Source organism: Plecotus auritus, assembly GCF_963455305.1.
Source record: "Plecotus auritus genome assembly, chromosome: 2".
Classification (NCBI taxonomy): Eukaryota; Metazoa; Chordata; class Mammalia; order Chiroptera; family Vespertilionidae; genus Plecotus; species Plecotus auritus.
The window spans coordinates 148,420,403-148,445,445 of record NC_137771.1 but is presented as its reverse complement, the minus strand read 5'-3'; the positions used below and the strand labels follow the sequence as shown (position 1 = coordinate 148,445,445).

Here is a 25,043-nt window from a genome sequence, read left to right as displayed (position 1 = left end):
AACCACTGAATTGTAACACATGTAGAGATTAAGAAAATTTCAATGTAATAATACAGTGAGTGCTCTTTGTGTCTGGCTTCTTTCACTTGGCACTATGCTTTTTAAATATTCATCCATGTTGTTGCATTTATCAAGCAATGCCTTCTCATTACTAAGTAGTATTTTAATATATGGCTATAACACACTTTATCCACTCACCTGCTGAAGGGCATTTGTATTATTTCTGTTCCTGGCTATTGTGAATAAAGCTGCCATGAAAATTTGAGTGCAAAAGTTATATTTAGGGAGGTTAAAATATTTACTATGGTGGAACTATGGTGTTAGAACTAAGAAATATTTGTCTTCCCTGTGAAAATTTGAGTGCAAAAGTTATATTTAGGGAGGTTAAAATATTTACTATGGAGGAACTATGGTCTTAGAACTAAGAAATATTTGTCTTCCCTGTGTATATTATCCTGAAAAAAAGTGAAAAACACAGACATTTGTAAGCCATATTCCATAATAAAATTTAATCAGCAGATCTGTTGTAAGACAATTAAAGAATTCATACATTTTCCAGCCCTAAAGAGTCACACATAGTCACATACATTCAACATGTTCCAAGATAATGCTTAATAGTATGTAGGAAGATAATATTCCTTACAAACTTCAATATATTATGAATTAAAAAAACACATTCATATTATTATGTGAACAAAGAAGCCATTTTAAGAATTTTGTGAATTTCTCTTAAAAGCAAATATGAGTTACAGAATCCCTCATTTAAAGAGGACAATTTCAACCAGTCCATCTTACAAGAAAAAATATTTATAAAATGCCTACATACTTCTCACACTCATAACATTTATGTTTACTTTAATTAAAGAAGGAAAATGTTTCTCACTAAATGAGAAACATTTCCTTTATTCATAACATCCCCAGGATTTTTTTTTTAATTTCCATATAGAACTGTCGGGAATAGAAAATTCTAAATATCAGAATCTGTGGTTATAAACTTTGACATTCAAAAGTGCAGATAACAAATTCTAGTTCTACAAAAATAAAAATTACAACTTAGATGTCCCTTTTTGAAATAACAGTGATGGAGTTAACAACCACAGGTAATCATTGAATTGTAACACATGTAGAGATTAAGAAAATTTCCAGGGTTCCTAAATATCTATCATTATATAAAAATGAGCATTTTAAAACATTATGATTTCTACAGCAAGATACAGACATACAAATATTATGACTAAAAAAACTTCAGTAACAACAAAGCAAAACTTTTACCTTCATTTCAGGTTGCTTTAAAAAATTACTGATAAGCTCAATCTCATTGAATTAATGAAAACAAATTTATCCCACAACAGATTTTTGTGGCAGAAACTAAAATTTTTAAGAAATATAAGAAATAAAAATAACATGAGAAGTTCTCCTGATACAAACTATAATATTTAGATTCCCTTAACTCAATACAGGAAACCCAATGTCATATTTTGTAAACTAGACATATAAAATGATTCTAAAAGTATAAATGAGATTTATATCAACCAATGGACTTGTGGTCACTTCCTCACCCATCACCGACAGCATCCAATGGAAACCTATGGTGCCAGGAAGGCAGGCTCCAGAATGAAGGCTGGGGCTCAAGACACAGGTGACTGACTGCCACAGGGTGCCAACGGTGCCGGCCAGTGGAATGGGAGCACACGTTCTGTGACCCCAAACCCCAGGACGGCTGCTTCGCCTCTGTCAATGCACCCAATCCCTTGGATGGCGAAGAACTTCCAGAATTTCTGCTTCTTTGGAGTTCGCTGAGGGTGAATGCATGTACTCCCATCTATGTACACCCAAAACAGAAGCAAAAAATGTAATAATAAAAATAATAAACAACACATATACCTCTTTACTTAAGATAAATGAAAAATAAAGTTCTAAAAGAGTAAAAAATGTCTCATATCTCTTTGTCTCCACTGTGCCTAATATGCCTTTCACCCACCAGGCTTTTTAAAAATACTTGTTGCTAAGGAAATAAAGTTTCTTAATTCCTGAGCATACTTTGGCTAATATCCCAGAAGCAAAATACACTTTTACTATAAATTAGGGTTTTGCAAAGTTCTAACCTGAGATGACCCATGGGCAAACTATTTTTAGTTTCACACTTAAACATTTATTTTGTGTTACTTTCTATTTATGGCAACAATATTGGTATGCCTTTTTAAATAGATTCTCTCTCAGAAAAAACATGAGTATAAAATTAAAGTAAATAATACATCAGATAATATAAAGGGCCACATAATAAATACTTTAGGCTTTCTGGGGCCACACATGGTCTCTTTCATATTTTTTTGATTTTAATAAATCCCTTTAAAAATGTAAAATCCTTTCTTAGCTCAAGGTCTGTACAAAAGCACTTCAGTAACAACAAAGCAAAACTTTTACCTTTTGGTGGACTTGGATTTATTCTACAGTCTTAAGTTTACAGACCCCCAGTATCCTATCTAATAAAAGAGTAATATGCAAATTGACCACACCTCCGCTACACCAACCAGCCACACCCACCAGCCAATCAGGAGCGAGTATGCAAATTAACCCAACCAAGATGGCAGTTAATTTGAATATCCAGGAGTAGAGCGAAGACTGAAGACAGCATAGAAGGAAGCCAAGCATTGCAGAAGGGAGGGAAGCTGCAGAGAAGCAAGCAAGTGGGGCTGTGGAGAAGGGAGGGAAGCAGGCGGGGCTGGGAGAAGGGAGGGAAGCAGGAGGGGCGGGGGAGAAGGGAGGGAAGCAGGCGGGGCAGGGGAGAAGGAAGGGAAGCAGACCACCGCAGGAAGCCCTATTGCAGCAATCTTCCTGCAATGGGCCTCTATCCTATCTAATAAAAGAGTAATAGGCAAATTGACCATCACTCCAACACACAAGATGACTGCCCCCATGTGGACACAATATGGCTGCCACAAGATGGCCAGCAGGGGAGGGCAGTTGGGCGGGACCAGGCCTGCAAGGGAGGGCAGTTGTGGGCAATCAGCCAGCAGGGGAGGGCAGTTAGGGGTGACCAGGCCGGCAGAGGAGGGAAGTTGGGGGTGACCGGGCCTATAGGGAAGGGCAGTTGGGGGGGACCCAGGCCTGCAGGGGAGAGCAGTTGGGGGGGACCAGACCTGCAGGGGAGGGCAGTTAGGGGTGACCAGGCCTGCAGGGGAGGGCAGTTAGGGGTGACCAGGCCTGCAGGGGAGGGCAGTTAGGGGAAAACAGTCTGGCAGGGGAGCAGTTAGGCATCAATCAGGCTGGCAGGGGAGTGGTTAGGGGGTGATCAGGCTGGCAGGTAGAAGCAGTTAGGGGCAATCAGGAAGGCAGGCAGGCGAGCAGTTCGGAGCCAGCAGTCCTGGATTGTGAGAGGGATGTCCGACTGCCCGTTTAGGCCCGATCCTACCGGTAGGATCGGGCCTAAACGGGCAGTCGGACATCCCTCTAGGGGTCCCAGATTGGAGAGGGTGCAGGCTGGGCTGAGGGACACCCGCCCCCCGTGCACGAATTTCGTGCACCAGGCCTCTAGTAGATGATAAGAAGCTAAAAGTGACCTGTTGTGTTAATGCTACTCAATTGATCAAGGCAGTGATTTCTAATCTGCCCACAGCTGCTTGGAATATGCATTATACTTAGGGGCCAGCGTGATCAGGCTGATCACCAGAGGCCTGATGGTCATGTTTACTTTTCACTCATTTCTCATCTCTCAAGTGCCAAGAATACCTAACAGTGATGTGCACGATCTTCTAACCACGGACAGAAGATCCCTAAACAATAGTTAGACAAAGGCAGAGTCAATGCCATTGTGAAGGCATGACAACCACAGAGGGTACTGCTCTCACAAGGCTAGATCAGAACAGCAGAACGAGGCAAGGCAGACTGTAAATGGCATCCAGTAGTTCATTCTTATTTAGACATTTAAATTCATCGAGAAAAAGGATTCTAACTCTTGTAAAACAAACAATGGTAACTTTGTTTTCTTTCTGATCTTTTCTATTGCAGTCTTGACACACGTCATTCTCATTTTCTTAAAAGCAACGAAGTTAGTTGTAGATCTTTATTAACCTAATAGCACCAATGTAAATATATCTGTCTGTAAAATTCCCCACACAGATTCAATTAACCTCTAGGAAGCTAGCTCACCACAGGAACATGGAAAACGCAGAGAGAATGCCGTGCACATCATACTATCAAACAAGCTTAACACTCCCTATGGGAGAGTAAGACATTTCCTCACACGTGCAATAATTTTTATTAAAATTAAGTTTTAAAAGTTGCTATGTTCTTCCTAGAATACTACCCAGGCAAGGATAATCCTGCCCTTAGACATCATCACTCCCCTGTCCTCCTGCTCCCTCTATCCTTTCCTGGCTCTCACACACAAAGCTGTACACTCACCCTGATACCCCTTAAAATATCCAATTTGATTTTCCTTAATGATTTGACTCTGATTTTTTAATAAAAGCAGCAAAGTCGGAAAAAAGGGAAGATGGCGACCGGCAGGAAGGTAGGGAGGAAGAGAGTGTGAGAGAGTGAGGGAACCATAGAAAAGAGTGTAGACATGTGTGGTGTATGTGTGTATGAGCTAGGGACAGTTAGATTCTGCACGTCCTCAAAGGGCCGCCAAACTGGGTAGTCTTAGATGGCGGAGCCCCGCGCGCAAAGCGGACACTTCTGGGTGGCCAGTGCGGGCACAGAGACCATGCCATCTTGAGAAACAGAGCTGCTTGAGACTAAGATACTGGCCTTAGCACCATGCACTCGTGTCTCAGATGCAAACCAGGACCCTGCAGCCACTGGGGCAGAGAACTGCAACCACAGCTTCAGACTAACAGACAAGAATCCAGACTTCCCGGCCGCAGATTTCTGTGAGTCAAAGAGCCTAACCCCTCCCCGCAGGATTGCAGATAGCGCCATAGTAACCGATAGACCCACCCCTCGCTCGGGCCGCAGCACCCCTACGGGAATTTGAGCATGGGAGTGCACAGGGATCGCAGTGCCCCTACGGGAATTTGAGCTTGGGAGCACACACTGGGACCGCAGTGCTGCTACGGGAATTTGAGCCTACGCACACACAGAGACTGGAATCTGCTCCCCGCAACTCAATGGGGCGACCAAACCCGAAGCCCACGCAGTACCACCTGATTTCGATTCTGGGCAAGCGCACAAGGAAGTCTGTTTTCCGCAGCGCAGGCACGCCACAGTGCTACTGTGCAACCCAGTCCCCCATGGTGACCGGGACCCAGATTCTCCCGGCAAGAGGCAGCACTGAGCACCACTGACTTGACTCTGTTTCTTACCGTGTGCGCCTGGGATCCCTGACTCACAGCGCATTCACACTAAGAGCCAATGACTCCAATTCCTGGTGCATGCGCACACGGGGACCCTGATTCTAAGCAAGAAGCTGCATGAGGCAACAGAGACTCTGATACTCAATTCTTGGTGCAGACACAGGGAAACTCTGACTCCTGGGATGCACTAGGGGACTCATTTTCGGCACACGCCAACAACACAGTGCAGGCGGAGTCCATGATTCTAGGTGCACACACGAGATCACACTGAACGCTGGGAACACTGACCCTGGGCGAGCCTGGTTCTCACCAACCCACGGCAGCCACGCGTCCTAGTGTCGGAGCACTTCAGTGACACTCGGGTGGTGCGAAGCTCCCACGGCACATGGCCCAGGTCCACGCAATTCGAAGTTTGAACCTTCTGATGATAGTCAGAATGGGGAGACAACACAATCCCCAGAGGAAAGAAAATGAGGAGTCACCAAGAAAGGAAATTAGTGAAACTGAAGCATGCAACATGACTGAAAAAGAATTCAGAGTAATGGTTGTGGAATTCATACATCGGATGGATGAGAAAATCAACAACCTATGCAAGAATCAGGAAGAAATGAAAAGTGATATAGATACAATCAAAAACAACATGGAAAGTTTCAATAGTAGACTAGAAGAAGCAGAGGACCGAATTAGTGAGTTAGAAGATCAGGTATAGAAACAAGCTCAATCTGAACAGCAATTGGAGAAAAAAATTAAAAAGCAGGAGGAAAGCTTAAGGGAGCTTTGGGACAACATGAAACGAAGTAACATATGTATAATAGAGCTGCCAGAAGGACAAGAAGAGCAGCAAGGATTAGAAAATCTATTTGAAGAAATAATGACAGAAAACTTCCTGGATATGGGGAAGAAAAACGTTACGCAAGTACAGAGAGTCCCAAACAGGATCAATCCCAAAAGACCCACACCAAGACACATCATAATTTCAATGGCAAATATTAACGACAAAGAGAGACTCTTAAAGGCGGCAACACAGAGACAGAGGGTCACCTACAAAGGATCCCCCATCAGGTTATCAAATGATTTCTCAACAGAAACACATCAAGCTAGAAGGGAATGGAAGGAGGTATACAAAGTGTTGCAAAGCAAAGGACTGAATCCAAGAATACTCTATCCAGCAAGACTATCAATCAAAATTGAAGGGGAATCAGGAGCTTTGCAGACAAAAAAAGGCTAAGGGAGTTTATCACCACCAAACCAGCAATGCAAAAAATGCTACAGGGAATGCTGTAAAAAGAAGAAATAGAAAGGTAAGAAGGAACACAGACACAAAAATAGATATGACTACAAACAAGTACCTTTCAGTAATAACTTTAAACGTAAATGGACTAAATGCTCCAATCAAAAGACATCAAGTGGCTGAATGGATAAAAAAACACGACCCATATATTTGCTGTCTACGAGACCCACCTCAGAACAAGGGACTCACAGACACTGAAAGTGAAGGGATGGAAAAATATCTTTCAGGCAAATGGAAATAAAAAAAAAGCTGGGGTAGCAATACTTATATCAGACAAAATAGACCTCAAAGTGAAGGCCATAACAAGAGATAAGGAAGGCCACTTCATAATACTAAAGGGATCGATACAACAACAGGATGTAACCCTGATAAACATATATGCACCCAACGCAGGAGCACCCAAATACATAACAAACCTTCTGGAAGATACAAGGGAGAGATTGACAACCATACAATCATAGTAGGGGACTTTAATACACCATTGACATCACTGGATAAATCCTCTAGACAAAAAAATCAGCAAAGACACAGCAATCCTAAATGACTCACTAGATCAGATGGACTTAACTGACATCTTCAGAACATTGCATCCCAAAGCCACGGAATATACGTTCTTCTCGAGTGCACATGGGACATTTAAAAAAATAGACCACATATTGGGTCACAAGCAAAGTCTCCCCAAATTCAAGAAGATTGAAATCATACCAAGCATCTTCTCAGACCACAATGCCATAAAAATAGAAATAAACTACAATAAAAACAATCCAAAACACTCAAACACTTGGAAGCTGAATAGCATGCTAGTAAGTAATGACTGGGTTACCAATGAAATCAAAGAAGAAATTAAAAACATCTTGGAAACTAATGAAAACAAAAACACAACAATCCAAAATCTATGGGACACAATGAAAGCAGACCTTAGAGGGAAGTTCATAGCTCTACAGGCCTACCTCACAAAGCAAGAAAAAATGGTAGTAAATCAATTAACTCTACAACTCAAAGAATTAGAAAGACAGCAACAAGAAAAGCCCAGAGTGAGCAGAAGGAAGAAAACAATAAAGATCAGAGCAGAAATAAATGACATAGAGACCAAAAAAAAAACAATACAAAAGATCAATGAAACGAAGAGCTCGTTCTTTGAAAGGATAAACAAGATTGATGAACCTCTAGCCAGGCTGACCAAGAAGCAAAGAGAGAGGAATCTAATGAACAAAATCAGAAATGAGAGAGGCGAAATAACAATAGACCCCACAGAAATATAAAGGATCATTAAAAAAATACTATGAACAACTCTACTCCAACAAACTAGACAACCTGGAGGAAATGGACATATTCCTAGAAAAATACAACCTTCCAAAACTCAATCAGGAAGTTTCTAAAAATCTCAATAGGCTGATAACTATGCATGAAATTGAAGCAGTCATCAAAAAGCTTCCAGCAAACAAAAGCCCGGGGCCAGATGGCTTCACAGGGGAGTTATACCAAACATTTAAGGAAGAACTAAAACCTATCCTCCTCAGACTATTCCAAAAAATTCAAGAGGAAGGAACACTCCCAAGCTCACTCTATGAAACCAGCATCACCCTAATACCAAAACCAGATGAAGACAACACAATGAAAGAGAATTATAGGCCAATATCTATCCCTCATGAATATAGATGCCAAAATCCTCAACAAAATTCTAGCAAATCAGATCCAGCAATACATCAGAAAGATCATACACCATAACCAAGTAGGATTTATCCCGGGGATGAAAGGATGGTACAATATCTGCAAATCAATAAACGTGACACATCACATAAACAAATTGAAAGATAAAAATCACATAAACATTTCAATTGACGCAGAAAAAGCATTTTACAAAATCCAACACCCCTTCTTGATAAAAAGGTGGGAATAGGAGGATCATACTTCAACATAATAAAAGCCATATATGAAAAACCCATAGCCAACATCATACTCAATGGACAAAAACTAAAACCATTTCCCTTAAGAACAGGAACAAGACAGGGATGCCCACTCTCACCACTCCTGTTCAACATAGTATTAGAAGTACTAGCCATAGCGATCAGACAAGAAGAAGAAATAAAAGGCATCCAAATTGGAAAAGAAGAAGTAAAACTGTCCTTATTCACAGATGACATGATACTGTACATAGAAAAACCTAAAGACTCCATCAAAAAATTATTAGACTTAATAAATGAATTTGGCAATGTAGCAGGATACAAAATTAATGCCAAGAAATATATGGCATTTCTTTACACCAATAGTGAACTTATAGAAAGAGAGACTAAAAAAGCAATCCCATTTACCATCGCACCAAAAAAATTAAGATACTTAGGAATAAACTTAACTAAGGAGGTAAAAGACCTGTATGCGAAAAACTACAGGACACTGAAAAAAGAGACAGAGGAAGACATAAACAGATGGAAGAACATACCATGTTCATGGATTGGTAGAATCAACATCATCAAAATATTCATACTACCCAAAGCAATCTACAGATTCAATGCACTCCCCATTAAAATACCAACGGCATATTTCACAGACCTAGAATGCACTCTCCAAAAATTCATCTGGAATAAAAAAAAGACCCCGAATAGCTGCAGCAATCCTGAGAAAGAAGAACAAAGTAGGTGGGATCTCAATACCAAATATCAAGCTGTATTACAAAGTCACTGTTCTCAAAACAGCCTGGTACTGGCACAAGAACAGACATATAGATCAATGGAAAAGAACAGAGAACCCAGAAATCGACCCAAACCACTACGCCCAATTAATATTTGACAAAGGAGGCGTGAACATACAATGGAGTCAAGACAGTCTCTTCAACAAATGGTGTTGGGAAAATTGAACAGATACATGCAAAAAAAATTGAACAGATACATCCAACTTACACCATACCCAAAAATAAACTCAAAGTGGATCAAGGACTTAAACATAAGACAGGAAACCATAAAAATACTAGAGGAATCCACAGGCAGTGAAATCTCAGACATATGCTGAAGGAACTTCTTCACCGATACTGCTCCTAGGGCAATGGAAACTAAAGAGAAAATAAACAAATGGGGTTACATCAAAATAAAAAGCTTTTGCACAGCGAAAGAAACCATCAACAAAACAACAAGAAAGCCCACTGCATGGGAGAATATATTTGCCAATGTCATCACCGATAAGGGTTTAATCTCCAACATTTACAGGGAACTCATGCAACTTAACAAAAGGAAGATAAACAATCCAATCAAAAAATGGGCAAAGGACCTAAATAGATACTTTTTGAAGGAGGACATAAGGAAGTCCAAGAGACATATGAAAACCTGCTCAAAGTCATTAATCATCAGAGAGATGCAAATCAAAACAACAATGCGGTATCATCTCACACCTGTCAGGATGGCTATCATCAACAAATCAACAAATGACAAGTGCTGGCGAGGATGCGGAGAAAAAGGAACCCTCGTGCACTGCTGGTGGGAATGCAGACTGGTGCTGCCACTGTGGAGAACAGTATGGAGTTTCCTCAAAAAACTAAAAATGGAACTCCCATTTGACCCAGTGATCCCACTTCTAGGAATATATCCCAAGAAACTAGAAACACGAATCAGAAAGGATATATGCACCCCTATGTTCATAGCAGCACAATTCACCATAGCTAAGATTTGGAAACAGCCTAAGTGCCCATCAGCAGATGAGTGGATTAAAAAACTGTGGTTCATCTACACAATGGAATACTACGCTGCGGTAAAAAAGGAGTTCTTACCAATTGCAACAACATGGATGGAGCTAGAGAGCATTATGCTAAGTGAAATAAGCCAGTCAGAGAAAGATAAATACCACATGATCTCACTCATTTGTGGAATATAATGAACAACATAAACTGATGAACAGGGACAGATCCAGAGACAGAGAAGCATTGATCAGACTGCCAAACCTCAGAGGGAAGACAGGGGAGGGTGGGGGAAAGGAGGAGAGATCAACCAAAGGACTTGTATGCATGAATATAAGCCTAACCAATGGACACGAACACCAGGGGGGAGAGGGCATGAGTGGGGCGGGGGGTTGGGGGTTAATGGAGGGATGAGGACACATATGTAATACCTTAATCAATAAAGAAATAAAAAAAAAAAAAAGAAGCAAAGTCAAAACTAGTGACGTTTCTGGGTAAGACATTTGTAGTGTTAATGTTCATGTTTGGTGGGGGCTGAGGGCTCGGGGTAGGGGGATAATTATTATGATGAGTTATTCTTACCGAGCAGTCAGAGGTAAAGACATCAAGATGCTTTCGATCCTGGATCCCGGAGTGAAGAGGCCAAACTTTGTACCCCGATCATATAGCAGGTTAAATTCCACATACCTGACATATGGACATCAAACAACATTAAGGGTCAGATGAGTAAAATCTTTCTTAGCCCATAATGAATACTTAAAGGAGGGACTTCTTTCTGCCCACTCTCCCAATAAGCTGGAACTGACACAAGTCTACAGTGAGTTGAGTTTTCTCCATCTGGACAGGCATAAATAAAAGGGTATTCTATCCAACAAACAATAGGACATAGATTCAGCCCCAACACAGAGCAGTTATAAAATAAGGAGGTTGTTTTCTAATAAATAAAAAGAATGAACACAAGGCTGAGAATCTGAAGGCACAACAATCATGAAAAAGAAATGGCATGACTCCTTCTGGGCCTCCCCCACAGTCTGAAACAGTTCAGAGCCACAGACTTCATTTCACTGCCTATACCTCACATGTACTAAGACAGGGCAGCAAACCTGTAATTAAAAGGCCAAATGCAGGTAACAGCAATCTATTAACATTTACTAATATATTCTAGGTATTCCCTTTTATTGAAGTAGTTAATAGCATTAACAAACAGTGACATAAATCAGCCTTTCTGCAGATTCATGGCAATCATAATAAAAGGCAGTGGTTGAGTTGCAGTGCTCAATTTTATTTGCTTAGAAAAATATCCTTAGCATCAATGAAAACTTGGTTTAGTACATTAGTTTTCCATTAATGGCCAGACAGAGTAAACTCCATCTAGCTTAAAAACATAATTGCCTTTAACATCATGGGATCCTTTGTAAAAGGGTCTTTTCTCCCCAATTTAAAAAAATAAGTTCTACTACCCAAAATAATTTAGAATGATCCATAAATCTGAAAATGTCAATAAATAGTACCCCTTTCAGATAATTTCTCAACTTGTCAGAAACTACTCTTAGTCTAAACTTCCTCAGATATTCTTTTTTATCCATTTGTTACTCTCTTTAATCACACATAGAAGAAAGTATCTTCTAGAATGCTGGAGTAGTTCAATTTTTGGAAAGTGCTCTTGTGTGTGGAAACTTGCCAAAGGTTCTGAGAAAATTAAAATAAATTATACCTGTCTCTCACAGCCCGTTTCCACTCCTGCCTGATATGACCTTTCTGAAACATTATTTAAGGAATGACTGTGGTTCCCTAATTTGTATTGATGTCTTTGTCAAAGACCCTTGTAAGGAGCTCCCTAAATGAGCTTTTTGGAGGATCCCCTGCTGTTTCCTTTTTTGAGTGAATGATGTCCCTATCCCTACATTAGCCTTTCGGACTCCCATGAGGCTCCGCTTAGATCTGTTCTTTCCGATTCTTTCTATACATTACTTCTCTCTGAGGTACCTGGGAACTATGGACTTGAACCATTCCCTTCAATCTAACTGATGCCTAAATTTTATCCTGTTTCCCATTCTCAAAATACAACAAAACAGTAAGTTAAAAATGTTTAGTTTCTGTTCTCCTATGGGGGAAAAAAAGGCTCTAAGACTTGAAGTTCAAGGTCTGATGAGAGAATAGCGTAACTGAGGACAAGAGACTAAATGAGTTTGCAAATAAGACTGTACAGTCAAAAGGGAAGCAGTCTCACTGCAGGGGAAACTCATTTTGGGCGGAGGTGGGAGAGTGACCCCTGAAGGAGACAGATAGGGCTGTAAATGCATTGTAAGCAAGTGAAGACGGTGCTGATAACTGCAGAAGAGCTAGAGTTATCTTTCCCCACAGAGTTTACTGCCATCTGAAGCCCAGAGATAAGCGTGGTAGAAGGAGGCTCTCCTTGAAGAAGAGTCACCCACCACACTTCAGAAAATTAATCTAACACTTCACACTTCTAACTCAAAACACATGAGTGTTTGCATATCAAATCTTATGCAAAACTAGACCACTGTACTTTCCATAGTGTTTTGTTTTTTCTTTTTAAATTATCCTCTTAGATATACCTTCCCCACTGAACTATGAGCTTGTTTTTACAGGTCCATGCTATGCTCACCTTTGTAGTCAGCACAGAGACTAGCCATAGGGACACATACGTGTCAAGTGAAAAAAGAAGTAAAGGTGTATTTGAAAAATCATAGGAACAACAAAAACATGTCCCAAAACAGATGCATTGTGTAAGCAATTTCTAAGAAGAAAAGTTAATCAATTCTCATTTTCCCATGTTTATAAACAGAAACCAGACAGCACAGGTGGTCATAAAGGATAAACAGACATTTATCTTTAGACCTGGAATGTTATTTAAGTTGACCTTTTCTGAGCACTAGTCTTACCTCCTTAAGTGCCCAAAACTTCCTGTGCTTGATACAGAATGAACACAAGTGAGAAAATCCATTTTACAGCCAGGGACCAGTAGTACATATGCAATTAAGATGGCAATGAGAAACTCCTATGAGCCGCAAGTGGTTACTTTGGAGCTGAGTCACAAGTATACCCAAGCTGAAGATAATCTCAGGATGATCACCCAAGCTCAATGCACAGAGCAGGGTGCTAAGATGAATATCATGGTAACAAATACAAAACTGCTTCAACCACTTCCTTCATGAATTGGAAAGGCTGCAAGTTTTGAAGTCATGATAACCTGGTTCCACATCTGGGATCTTTATTTACCAGCTGTGTAATCTTGGGCAAGGAACTTGCCTTTCTGAGAAATAGTTTTATCATCTATAAAATGATAATGATTACACCAAAATCACAAGTTTGTGGAGAAAAATAGATGCAAACTGCCTCATATATGGGTTGGCACATAGTAAGGACTCCATAATTAGTAAATATTGTCATTAAGTGTAAATAATTTCTAAAATGATTATTTTCATTAAAACAACCTCCATGAAACCTTAATGATGAATGAAAAAAGGAGTGATTCCAAATTTACAAAGCAGCAAAAACGTTAAATGGTACCCGTTATCTTGGCATAAGGCTGGAGGGTACTGCTTGAAAACTAATTAAAAGAAATCAGCTGAATTAAATTCAGCAAGTACTTACTATATGCCTACTATGAATCACTGATGTAGAAAAACGAAATATACTTTGCTCTTTCTAAAATACTATATTATACAATGTTGTTTTATTCATTTAATATTCATCTGGTTATGAAAAGAAATTAGGGTGAGTACTAATACAACTCTGAAAAAGTATCTGCCCAAGACAGCACACCACCCACTGTTACTACCGCTGCTCTCCCCCTCTCCCCAGTTACACAATGTCATTCACTCACCGTCCCCTCCTGAGCTGCTGCCACAGCTTCTCCTGAGGGGTGAATGAGTCATCACAGTGCTTTTTCACAAGGGGAATATAAGCAGGAACGACAGCCTGGGCACAGCTCTGCACAAACTGAAACACCTCCTCCTTGGATGGAGAGTCAAGGTCATCAAAAAAGATACCCCCGATGCCCCTCCGCTCCCCACGATGGGCTATGTAAAAGTAATCGTCACACCTGGAAAACAGAGCAAGGCCAAATCAGGGATCAGAGGGAAACAACAAAGGCATGAGAGTCAATGTGAGTGTTTCCACTCAGAGCGCCATCCTTGACTAAGGCCAGCAGCGTCCTCACTCTTTGTCCAACTATGAAAATGAAAAAAGGGCTTTAGATGGATCTCCTGCAGTTAGCACCAATGTAGAATATGCTTTTACTTTTATCTGCAAAACAAGTAGGCAATTTAATACATGTCTATCTAAAGCATATGGACTCTTGACCTTTAGTGAAAGAGAAACAAACAGCCCAGTTTAATACTGTTTATCTTGAAACAAGTGTCGTTGCTGCCCTCAGAAGCAACTTATGCTTAGATTCCATTTCATACCTACCAAATATCCTGGGTCTCCTCACAACTCTTGTTTGTTTTTTCTTAGTTTCTTTCACAAAGTGTCCAATTCCACCTTTCTCCTTGCCCCAAATCTCTCATTTCCATCTGTCCCTATTAGTTCTCCAGCCCTTCCTATGCCCTCATATACTAGTATTCCCATGGCAATAGAGAGACAATTCTCACCTGGGATGAAAATTTAATTTCCACCAGAGGATTAAAAAACCTTGGACTTGTAAGCATAAATCACCTTAAAGTTTACATTCTAAATCATTTGGAATCAAAGAATATGCTGCTACCCAATTTTTATTGTAGACATTCAAATATTCCTAAGTCAATAACTTATGAAAACCACTTAAAACTGGTATCCCAATTCTAGTGGGCAATGATAGTTCAATCTTCGTCAGCTAAAAAACGGTATTTAGTGAGGAACAAAATATACTTTAGGTATCATGACCTACCATTTTTTAAATTTAGGGTAGAGATCTGGGCCATGCCGGTCACAAGCCTCCTTTAGAGTTCTGTGAAAATGGACGGCATCCTCTTGGTTCAAGTACGTGGGAGTAAGGTCACTTCCCCCACCAAACCACCAATGCTTGTTACCTACCAAATCAAGACATGTAAATGTGACTTGGACTCTGGACTTTGAGATGCATCACATTACTCACTGTATTAGCAAACTTAATTTATCAGCTTACTTTATTAAGCATGAAACAGGTGGCAATCAAAAACACTGAACTGGGCCCTGGCCGGGTAGCTCAGGTGATTAGTGTCATCTTGATATGCCAAGATTGTGGGTTCAATCCCCAGTCAGGACACATACAGGAATCAATCAATGGATGCATAAATACATGGAACAACAAATGAATGTCTCTCTACCCCCACCTTCCTCTCTCTCTCTCAAAAAAAAAAAAAATTAAAAAAAAAAAATTAAAAAAAAAATCAACTGAAATTAGCTCTAAATGGCCTGTAAGGCCTGGGCAGGAAAGAAGAAGTAAGAAACTAAAAAGTGCCAAGAGAACCAGGCAGGGAAATGATACACATGGCAGGGAATGATCAAACACCACAGGTGGACCAGGCAGTGGATTTTAACTCTGGGTGCATATTAAAATCACATGAGAAGCTTAAAATGCCTCTGTTGGTCTCAATTTTAAAAAATAAAAATAAAAGCAAATATCTGGCCCAGGTATCTATAGCTTATTTAAAAAAAACAAAACAAAACAAAACAAAACACAAAAAATGCTGCCTGTATTAAGTACCATCTTCCCTTCCTCCCAGAAAGGATAAAAACATTTGCCGAGGAGACAACTTACCATTTGAGAATAACTATTTCAAGTGCTTAGTTAGGTCTATAGGTTGTCAGTGCCAGTTGCCAATTTTTTAAACATAAGCAACTTCAAAAGGAAAAGTTAAATACATTGACTTTAAATGCCATCACCTACAGAGACATCAAGAGGAGAAGAGTGGCACTGCACAGGCGCTCTGACAGGTGTAAGACCTGGCTCAGCTAACAGGAGACCTAGCTGGAATTACACGTGCATAATGAGGCAGGATCATCCCATCCTACAATGCACTGGTGGCTAGCAGAGCTATGCATGTGGAAGATATTTTCCAAAAGCAAGTTCTCAATTTCAACTTCATCTTGCACACGAGGTTTTCCTTTGGGTGGGTTTATATTTGCAAAGAACCCTGTGTGCACTTTAAGTTCAGGTTCATTCAATCATTCCTTCTGTGTAGGAGGAAATATGGAGCAATCAGAGTTGAGCCAATCCCATTTTATTTTATTTTTTTAATATATTTTATTGATTTTTTACAGAGAGGAAGGGAGAGGGATAGAGAGTTAGAAACATCGATGAGAGAGACATCGATCAGCTGCCTCCTGCACACCTCCCACTGGGGATGTGCCCGCAACCCAGGTACATGCCCTTGACCGGAATGGAACCTGGGACCCTTCAGTCCGCAGGCCAACGCTCTATCCACTGAGCCAAACCGGTTAGGGAGCCAATCCCATTTTCATGTCCAGTGCATAATCCATTGCATCTGCTAAGGAATAAGCCATCATATGCCTCCTGAGAAATCTAGTTAAAATCGAATTTATTCTCTCTCACTGTTAGATGTTATGTCCTCTAACCTGCTTTAAAATACACATTTAGCACAGTAGTACTTTCAACAGCTCCAGACATACATACCATCGGCTTCTTCTACTTCAAAGTATCTGTAGTTGAAATGGATGGTAGGAGCATGAGGATTCTTGGGGTGGATAACAGAGCTCACACCCATAGCAGAAAAAGACAATTTACCTGGAAAATAAAACACACAGTGAGCTGCTCTCAATCACTTGGCTTGATACAAAGTACCTCCAACATGGTTTTTGGATCAATTTCCAAAAGCTGCTTTTTAATATATTTCTTAAAATATTAAAAAAAAAGTAATTGTGAACATGCTTATGGGACATAGGCACCCAAATGGCTTTTTACAGAAGCAATATTTATTTTACAAATAAAACTTGTGGGGAAGAACAGTTTGCAGCAACTACTAAAGGCAATTGAGACTGGCTTACCATCTTTAGTATTCAGATTTTTTCCTCTATTTCTCATTTGCTTTGCTGCTTCCTCAGAAAGATGTCCATGAACAACAGAAATGCTCACCCCAGCCTTTTCAAAAACATGCCCATCTTGAAGTACACAGCTGATGCCCCCACCTCCTGTTTATAGAAACGTAAAATGAGCAAAGAATGAAAAATAGAAAATAAAGTGCAAAATTGAAAATAACCCTTACATGAGGTGATGGGATTAGGAGCTATTCTCCTCCTCTATTTTCAATATCTGTATATTTATAATTTTCAGGTGCAATAAAACTAGATATTAGCTCAGCTTTATGACATTTGCTACTGATAGTAGGCAAATATTATCTCCTCAAATCACAGAATTGAATATTTCTTCTACATTTTTATGCCGTCATCTAAAATAAATCACTGGGCACTGGCCAATTTGCTCGGTGATTAGAGCATTGGGCCATGGACTGAAGGGTCTCCGGTTGGATTCCAGTCAAGGGCATTTAGCTCGGTTGCAGGCTCTATCCCTGACTGAGGGGCACATGGGGGAGGCAATCAATCAATGTGTCTCTCTCACATTCATGTTTCTCTCTCTCTGTCTCTCCCCCTCACTTCCACTCTCAAAAAATCAATGGGAAAAATATACTTGGGTGAGGATTAACAAAAAAACAAATAAATAAAAATGAAATAAAATAAACCACTAGAACATTTTCCTTTCAAATACTACTGCTTTGGTTATGATATAAGAGAGAAAACTAAGGTTAAAAACAGGAATGGATATATTTGAAAACTTTTATTATTACCAAATTTAAGAACTCCATATTGTTTCAATTGTTTTTTTCTTAGTGTGTGCCTTTTCATTTTGTTTACAAGCAACTAAAAAACAGTAGATATTTGATCACTTAGGAATTTGGAACTCTAAATTGAGTGAGACCCAGTACATTTAGGTATATGAGCTTTACTATTAGTGGCCGTTCTGTTTGTTTTTTAAGACACTAGAGTTACTACAAGAGTAGCTGTCATAAAGATTCATGTATAGCTTGTTTTATTTCTAACACTTCTTTGAGCTGGGTAGGCCATAAGATGATCGAGTACAACTGTATATTTCAAGTGAGAAAACTGAGGCACAGAAAGGTAAAACACCTTCTCCAAGCACACAGTTGTCTCCTGCTTTCTATGCATCAGACAATATTTTAAGCACTTACATATATTTACCTCATTTAATTCTTACAATACCCTCATATATTATTTTATAGGTGAGGAAACAGAGGCAAAAAGTTAAGTACCTTCAGAAGGTCACACAGCTAGTATTTGAGGTTTTGTGTCCTGGTTCAATGGCCTTCGCTTGAAAACATTACAAGATGGAAAACACTATGAAAACCAGGCTTAACTTCACTTAATATAAATGTGGCAGTATCACAGCCCCAAACCAGCTGATAAGAAGTTGCTGTAGTGCCCTAGCCGGCTTAGCTCAGTGGATACAGCATCAGCCTGCGGACTGAAGGGTCCCGGAACCCGGCCAAGGGCACATGCCTGGGTTGCAGGCTCGATCCCCAATGGGGGCCGTGCAGGAGGCAGCTGATCAATGATTCTCATCACTGATGTTTCTCTCTCTCTCTCCTTCTCCCTTCCTCTGAAATCAATAAAGAAATATATTTTTTAAAAAAGTTGCTGTATGAAAGTCAGAAATCCTTCAAGTTTATGACCAAGGGGTGTGTGTGTGGGTTGTGTGGTGGTGGTGGTTGGGTTTAAGACTGGTGCATTTTGTGGTGGTGGTGGTGGGGTTCCAGACTGGTGCATTTTGTAGAACTTCTGACAAACCAATCAAATATTTCTTGTGCAACTTGGGGAAGTGACAGGACAAAATGACACTCTTAGCTGGAGTCTGGCTGGCACTTAGCAAAGAGGAGCCAAGTTTCTCTTTCCATTTCCAAAGGAGGGGAAGGTAGAAACACATCAAGAAAAGGAGATGAAATATGGGGAAATCTATGCTCGATTACAAATTTGGACATCCACGCTTGTTGGCTAAAATAACCCTAAGACGTCTACGAAAAACGCCATTATAAAACTGTAAAGATTTTGAAATGTCCAGTGTTAGAGTGACAGCACATCTGGTTCCACACCTGCAAGAAGAGGGCTGCAGACCCTTTCAGTGTCAATCTTCTTAACGGTGACCCTTTTTATCTAGCAGGTACCCCTTTCCTACTCTCACACCCTATTCTGAGTCATTTTATGGCAGCAAACTAAAGTCCGACCCCTTCTGCCCATCTTCACCTCCCGTTCGGCGCCGACCTCCTCACCTTCCTTCCTCTCCCACCGGTCCACAGAGAAGCCGGCTCCCCCATCCACCTGGGCCAGGGCCTGGCACACCTGGGCCTGGGTCTCCAGGATCAGCAGCTCCATCTTGGTCTTCATGTCGCCCGGCCTCCTTCGCAGCTCGCGCAGGTCGGTCACAGGCGAGGCCATGAAGCTCCTGCAGCGGCGGGCCAGCTCGTCCTCCTCCTCCCCCGGCCTCCCCGGCGAGGGGCTCCGCGCCCCCGAGCTCTTGGACACCATCTCCGCCCGCGACACGTGCCCAAAGGCGGCGGCGGCTAGCCCTGCCAGCCCCGCCAGCGCCGCGGCCAGCCCGGTCCCACGCCGGGGGCCGCCCCCCGCCGCCGCGCCGAGCCCCAGCCCGCGGCTCTGCTCCGCGCCGGCGGTGCCAGGGGGCCGGCAGATGCATCCGGCCCTGCCGCGCCAGGACCCGGCACGTAGCTCCGCGCAGCCGCCCCGCGCCCCGCGCCAGCACGGGCCAGCGCTCAGCCGGGCCAGGTGGAAGGCCATGCTCCCGCGCTATCAACCAGCCGCGCCGACCAACCAGACTGGGAGGAGATCGGGAACTTTTGGCAAAGAAAAGCGACTATCTTGCCTGGCTTCCAGGCTGCGGGTGGGCCGCGAGGGATTCTGGGAGCTGTAGTCCAGGCTCCTACGCCGCCTGCAAGGGTGAGGCCGGGAGATAAAGGATCAACCTTCTTCAGAAGGGAGTGTAGGAGGGCAAGAGAGCTGGGTGCCAGAGCACAGTGGGAGCATAGGCAGAACTAAAAGAGGTGTTCTTGTAAATTAGGTACAGCCCTAGTATGTTGTTCAGTCAACCAGAGGGAGAAGAGGAATTGGGCTAGACACCAGGAATGACTCAGGCAAAAATAAGGCCAGAGACCCTCTCTCCCTAAACTATCCCTGACCTACATTTTCAAACAGGGTTGCAAATCCTAGCTCCATAATCTATACAAGGCCCCTTCCTGTCTGGTTCTAGTCCCATAGAGCTTGTTTGTAGGACTTGGTGGAACCTTGGGAAACTCCTTGCCTAAGGGCAAGTTTCTAAAGGAAGTGGGGAAAAGCTGGTGAAAGGCATCCAAGAAATACTAGGAAAACACTTACTGGGAACACTTAATATCACAGTCCTGTGGAAGACAGTTAGATAGACAGTAACAAAGCAAGAAGGATTGACCAGGTGTAGAAGGACACCAGGAAAGGCCAGGTGCCTGGCAAAGGACAATTGTAGGGTGGGACCTCGCTCCTCCAGGGTGACCTTTCCTCTCCTTGCATATTGCTGGTCATGGGTATTGCCGCTCCCCACCCCCCCCCCCCACTTCTTTCCTCCCTAGAGATAACTCCACACCCAGAAAAGCAGCTAAGCCAGACAAGTGACAACCTATGACTGACCTCAGGACCAGTTGCATTGGATAATGACCCCTGCACTGGCTCAGACCAGTCATTCAGGCCTGGTCTGAAAAGGCCTGGAAAGCTGCTAACTATTCTATTGAGATCTTCCCCTGGGACTGCCCCTAAAAATCTCCACACTTCTCCTGGGATGGACCCTAAAAATATCTATTCTTAGGATAGAGACCCAGCTGGCTCTTTCTCCCAGAGCACGCCCATGTCTCCCTTCATATTTCCCCCTCCACTTCCACCCAGGCATCTCATCTTTACCTTCCTCACTTCTAAGCTCTAAGGGCCCTTCCTTTGCCACTATACCATTAACTATGCCCAATTCTTCTATGAATTACTTCTTCTACTTCTGTGATTTTCTAAATAAAGGTTCTCTTATATTTTGAGTCTTGGCTCTGAGTTTTTTTCCTTGCCAGAACTCAAGTGCTGAGGTGCCTGAACCCAGGTCAGGTCTGACCCCATGGGGTCTAACACCAGGTGCCTTTCCTAACATGGCCAATAATTCTATCATTAAAGTATTTCCAAACCTAGCTCCCACAGTGCCCACTTGATTATTTTAGAGACAGGAAAAGCAACGTGACTGTTTTACTAGACACGCATAAAATTCATGACCTGGTGTGTTTGGGTGATTAAGGACTAAGAGATTTAAAATATTTTTCATCATCCAAGAGTTGTAGGATGCTGCCAACTATTTCTCAGGTTTAGTATTTCCAACAACTCCTATAAACTAAGCAGGACAAATATTCACATTCCCTCAATCTCCCACCCCCAAACACACACATGCACACACTTTCAAAAATGAGAAAAGCAGCCGAAACTGGTTTGGCTCAGTGGATAGAGCGTCGGCCTGCGGACTGAAGGGTCCCGGGTTCGATTCCGGTCAAGGGCACGTACCTTGGTTGCGGGCACATCCCCAGTAGGGGGTGTGCAGGAGGCAGCTGATAGATGTTTCTCTCTCATTGATGTTTCTAGCTCTCTATCCCTCTCCCTTCCTCTCTGTAAAATATCAATAAAATATATTTAAAAAAAATGAGAAAAGCAGCTAACATAGATATGATGACAGATTTTTTTTCTTCCTGTAACCATATCACAGTTCCATGTTGTCTGGACATAAAAGTGTAAGAATGATTGTCATGGGCTGATTTGTCCCTTAAGTCCCCAGGATGACTTTAATTTCTAGTAGCAGATAATTTATGCCTCTGGTGGTGGCTTTTACAGGTTGTTCTTAGTGGCTAGATGCAGTGATGGAACTTTGATGGCTATGCCCAGGTGGCATAGTTTACCCACCTACAACGGTGTCTGGCAGCTCTCACATGGGGACTCGATGTAGGTGGGTGAGCACATCTGACTCTTTAGCAGGTTAATGAAAGGTAAAGGCCTGGATTGAGAAGTGAATACACTACTCTGGGGAAGTTTGTTTTTGTTTTGTTTTGTTTTGTTTGTTTTTTGGCCATAGTGTGGCTTCCTGGAAGGCTGAGTTGGGGGGTGGGGGAAGGAAAGATAAGAACTATCACTCTAGGGAGTGTTGTTTGCCTGCTCTAGGTGCCTGTGGTGAGGTTTGACTGGGCCTGGTGATAACATGCATCTCATCAAGAAGAAACCTTTCTGGCACACAGGATTTTAGAGAGAGAGAAGAAGGGAGAGAGGGAAAGAGAGAAACATAGATTTGTTGTTCCACTTATTTATGCAGTCATTGGTTGTTTCTTGCATGTGCCCTGACAAGGGATGGAACCTGCAACCTTGTTGTATTGGTATGATGCTCTAACCAACTGAGCTACCCAGCCAGGCCATCTCTGGCCCATTTTAAAGAACCCCCTTTTTTATTGCTCTGAATCTGAGACTACCCAGAAAGGTACTAAAAGGTAAGCAGGCACAGGCCATGTTGAATGCTTGTCCCGTCAGATAGGCTCACCTTGAGCCAGTTGGGTACTAGTTTCCAGGTTTCCATCACTCCCCATCCTTAGCCTCTAGGCAAAGAGCCTCTCTCATTTCCTCCCCTGGCTTCCAGAACTCTCCCTACCTTCACCTTACAATGTTATTCTTAAGAAATACCTTAGTAGCCTGGATAGTGTGAATTTAAATCACACTTCCTGGGAGTTCAAATTGTCCACAGAAAGGACACTTGTATTTAAGCCTGATTTGTCAGTAGAGAGTAAAAGGCATCCCCATTCAAGTGATTTCAAGCATCAGAAAGCCAGCAGGGATCAATAAAAAGTTTACAATAAGTTGTAAAACTTAAGTTGTGAGGTAGGGGTTCTCATCATTTTTGAACCCAGTTTCCTATACTGCTTGATGTTCCATGTGACTCTGCCAGCCAGAAGGAATCTGACTAGCCTTATACAAACTCAGGAGATGTAGGTCTATTAAGTATCATTTTTCAAACCACACATGTTTCTCAAAATCCTTATGAACTCTACCCCTCCTCTATTCTCCAAAGCTCTGTTGAACATAACTAATTTGGGGCATGCCCTTCGGTATAGGAATCTGCCCTTTTCCAGAAAGAATTGAGAAGGACTCTGACATCCCTCTGACAGTGTTACTGCCTTCTAAACACACACACACACTCATACTTCCCACTGTCTTTACTAAATTGTACTATTTTCACCAATTCTTAAATTTTGAAAATAAAATTTAAGAAAAAAAATTAAGAAATATATTACCACAGGGACTTTATTTTGGCTAGATACAGAAACTCAGGCTAATTATGAACAAAGTATTGGCAATCACATATGTTTGCCTTTGCTTACTTCTGCCAATTTATCAGAATTCTAATGAGGCGGTGATGAGGAGGTGGTAATGAGATTAGCAAAAGTGGATTTTTGTGTGTGTGTGTGTGTGTGTGTGTGTGTGTTTTCTAGAATTTTTATTTTAAACTTTTAGGCCTTTAGAGGCACATGTTTATATAGATCATTAGAATTTTTGGGTTTTAAAGCTAAATACACTAAATATCCTATTCAATTTGGTGTTGCAAACTTGTTTTTCATTAACTAAAGTAAATTTTGGGGGTTATTTTTACTATCATTTTGATTCTATAAAATGATACGTTGTAATATGACTAAGTAAACAGATATAGGAGATCCTTGGACTTAATTTTTTTGCTGACACTTATTCTAGTTTTGTTTTTTGTGAATTTACATGACATGCAATTCTGCTAAGTATGGATTTTCTTCTTTTTTTTTTTTTTTAACTCTGGAGAATGCCACTTCACCTAATAATAGATAGTATGGACTTCATATATATATATATATCCACTATTAGTGTCTTGAAAAACAACTTTAAAAGTCAGCAGCAGCTTCTGTAAGTAAAAAATACACATTATTACATAACATGTGATAGTAAAATCTGTCAACGTATATTATACAATTCAAAGCATGTTAGATAAAGCATCAGTCACATTTATTGTAGGTAACAGAGTATAATAAAATGACACGTTCCTCACATCATGCAATATAAAACTTTACAGCAACACTAACAAACTACTCACATTAAGTATTACAGGAGCATGTAAGGGGAAACAGAGCATAGAAATGGTTATTTAAGAACCTCAACATCTATTTTCTTCTATGCTTCAAATTGGATGGTGATTTTCTACTCATTTATTAGGGCGGGGTGGGAGGCTAGAACTATTATTTTGTTAAGTAGAGAAGGAATTTCTTCTAGAAAGGCACTGCAAGGAGGAACGCTTCATTCACAACTTGCAGTTGAGACAGTAATATTGCCCTAAATAACGGTATGGGAAATCCCTGTTGTCTTCCTACACCACAAAAGATGCATATGGACACTCAGGAGTCTAACCACAGGAGTGGTTGGTTACAAGTTGATATCTACTTCACATCTGTGACTGAGATGGCCAATGCCATGAAGAAGTTCTTTGGACCCAGATTTCTAAAAGCTGATTATATAAAGCTTAGGACAAAGAGGTCCATGTACCCTAGATGTAGGTAGCACCAGTAGCGAATATTGAAAATACTTTTTATATCTTAAACTAAACATTACTTTTCCCCCTATAACTGAAAAATGCAACATTTATTTTTTTAAATATATTTTTATTGATTTCAGAGAGGTAGGGAGAGAGATAGAAACATCAATGATGAGA

The 25,043-nt window shown here is 41.3% G+C and overlaps 1 protein-coding gene across 1 annotated transcript; it reads right to left on the bottom strand.

The window, feature by feature from the left end:
- Nucleotides 1-484: 484 nt before the first annotated feature.
- On the bottom strand, nt 485-20,077 carry CPOX (coproporphyrinogen oxidase). Its single transcript, XM_080655613.1, has 7 exons — nt 19,540-20,077; nt 17,246-17,389; nt 16,875-16,985; nt 15,147-15,288; nt 14,103-14,321; nt 10,835-10,939; nt 485-1,822 (listed from the first exon to the last, which is right to left on the bottom strand). The coding sequence occupies exons 1-7, from the start codon at nt 20,060-20,062 to the stop codon at nt 1,735-1,737; spliced, it is 1,332 nt and encodes a 443-aa protein (XP_080511739.1). The 5' UTR covers nt 20,063-20,077; the 3' UTR covers nt 485-1,734.
- Between the last annotated feature and the right edge of the window lie 4,966 nt (nt 20,078-25,043).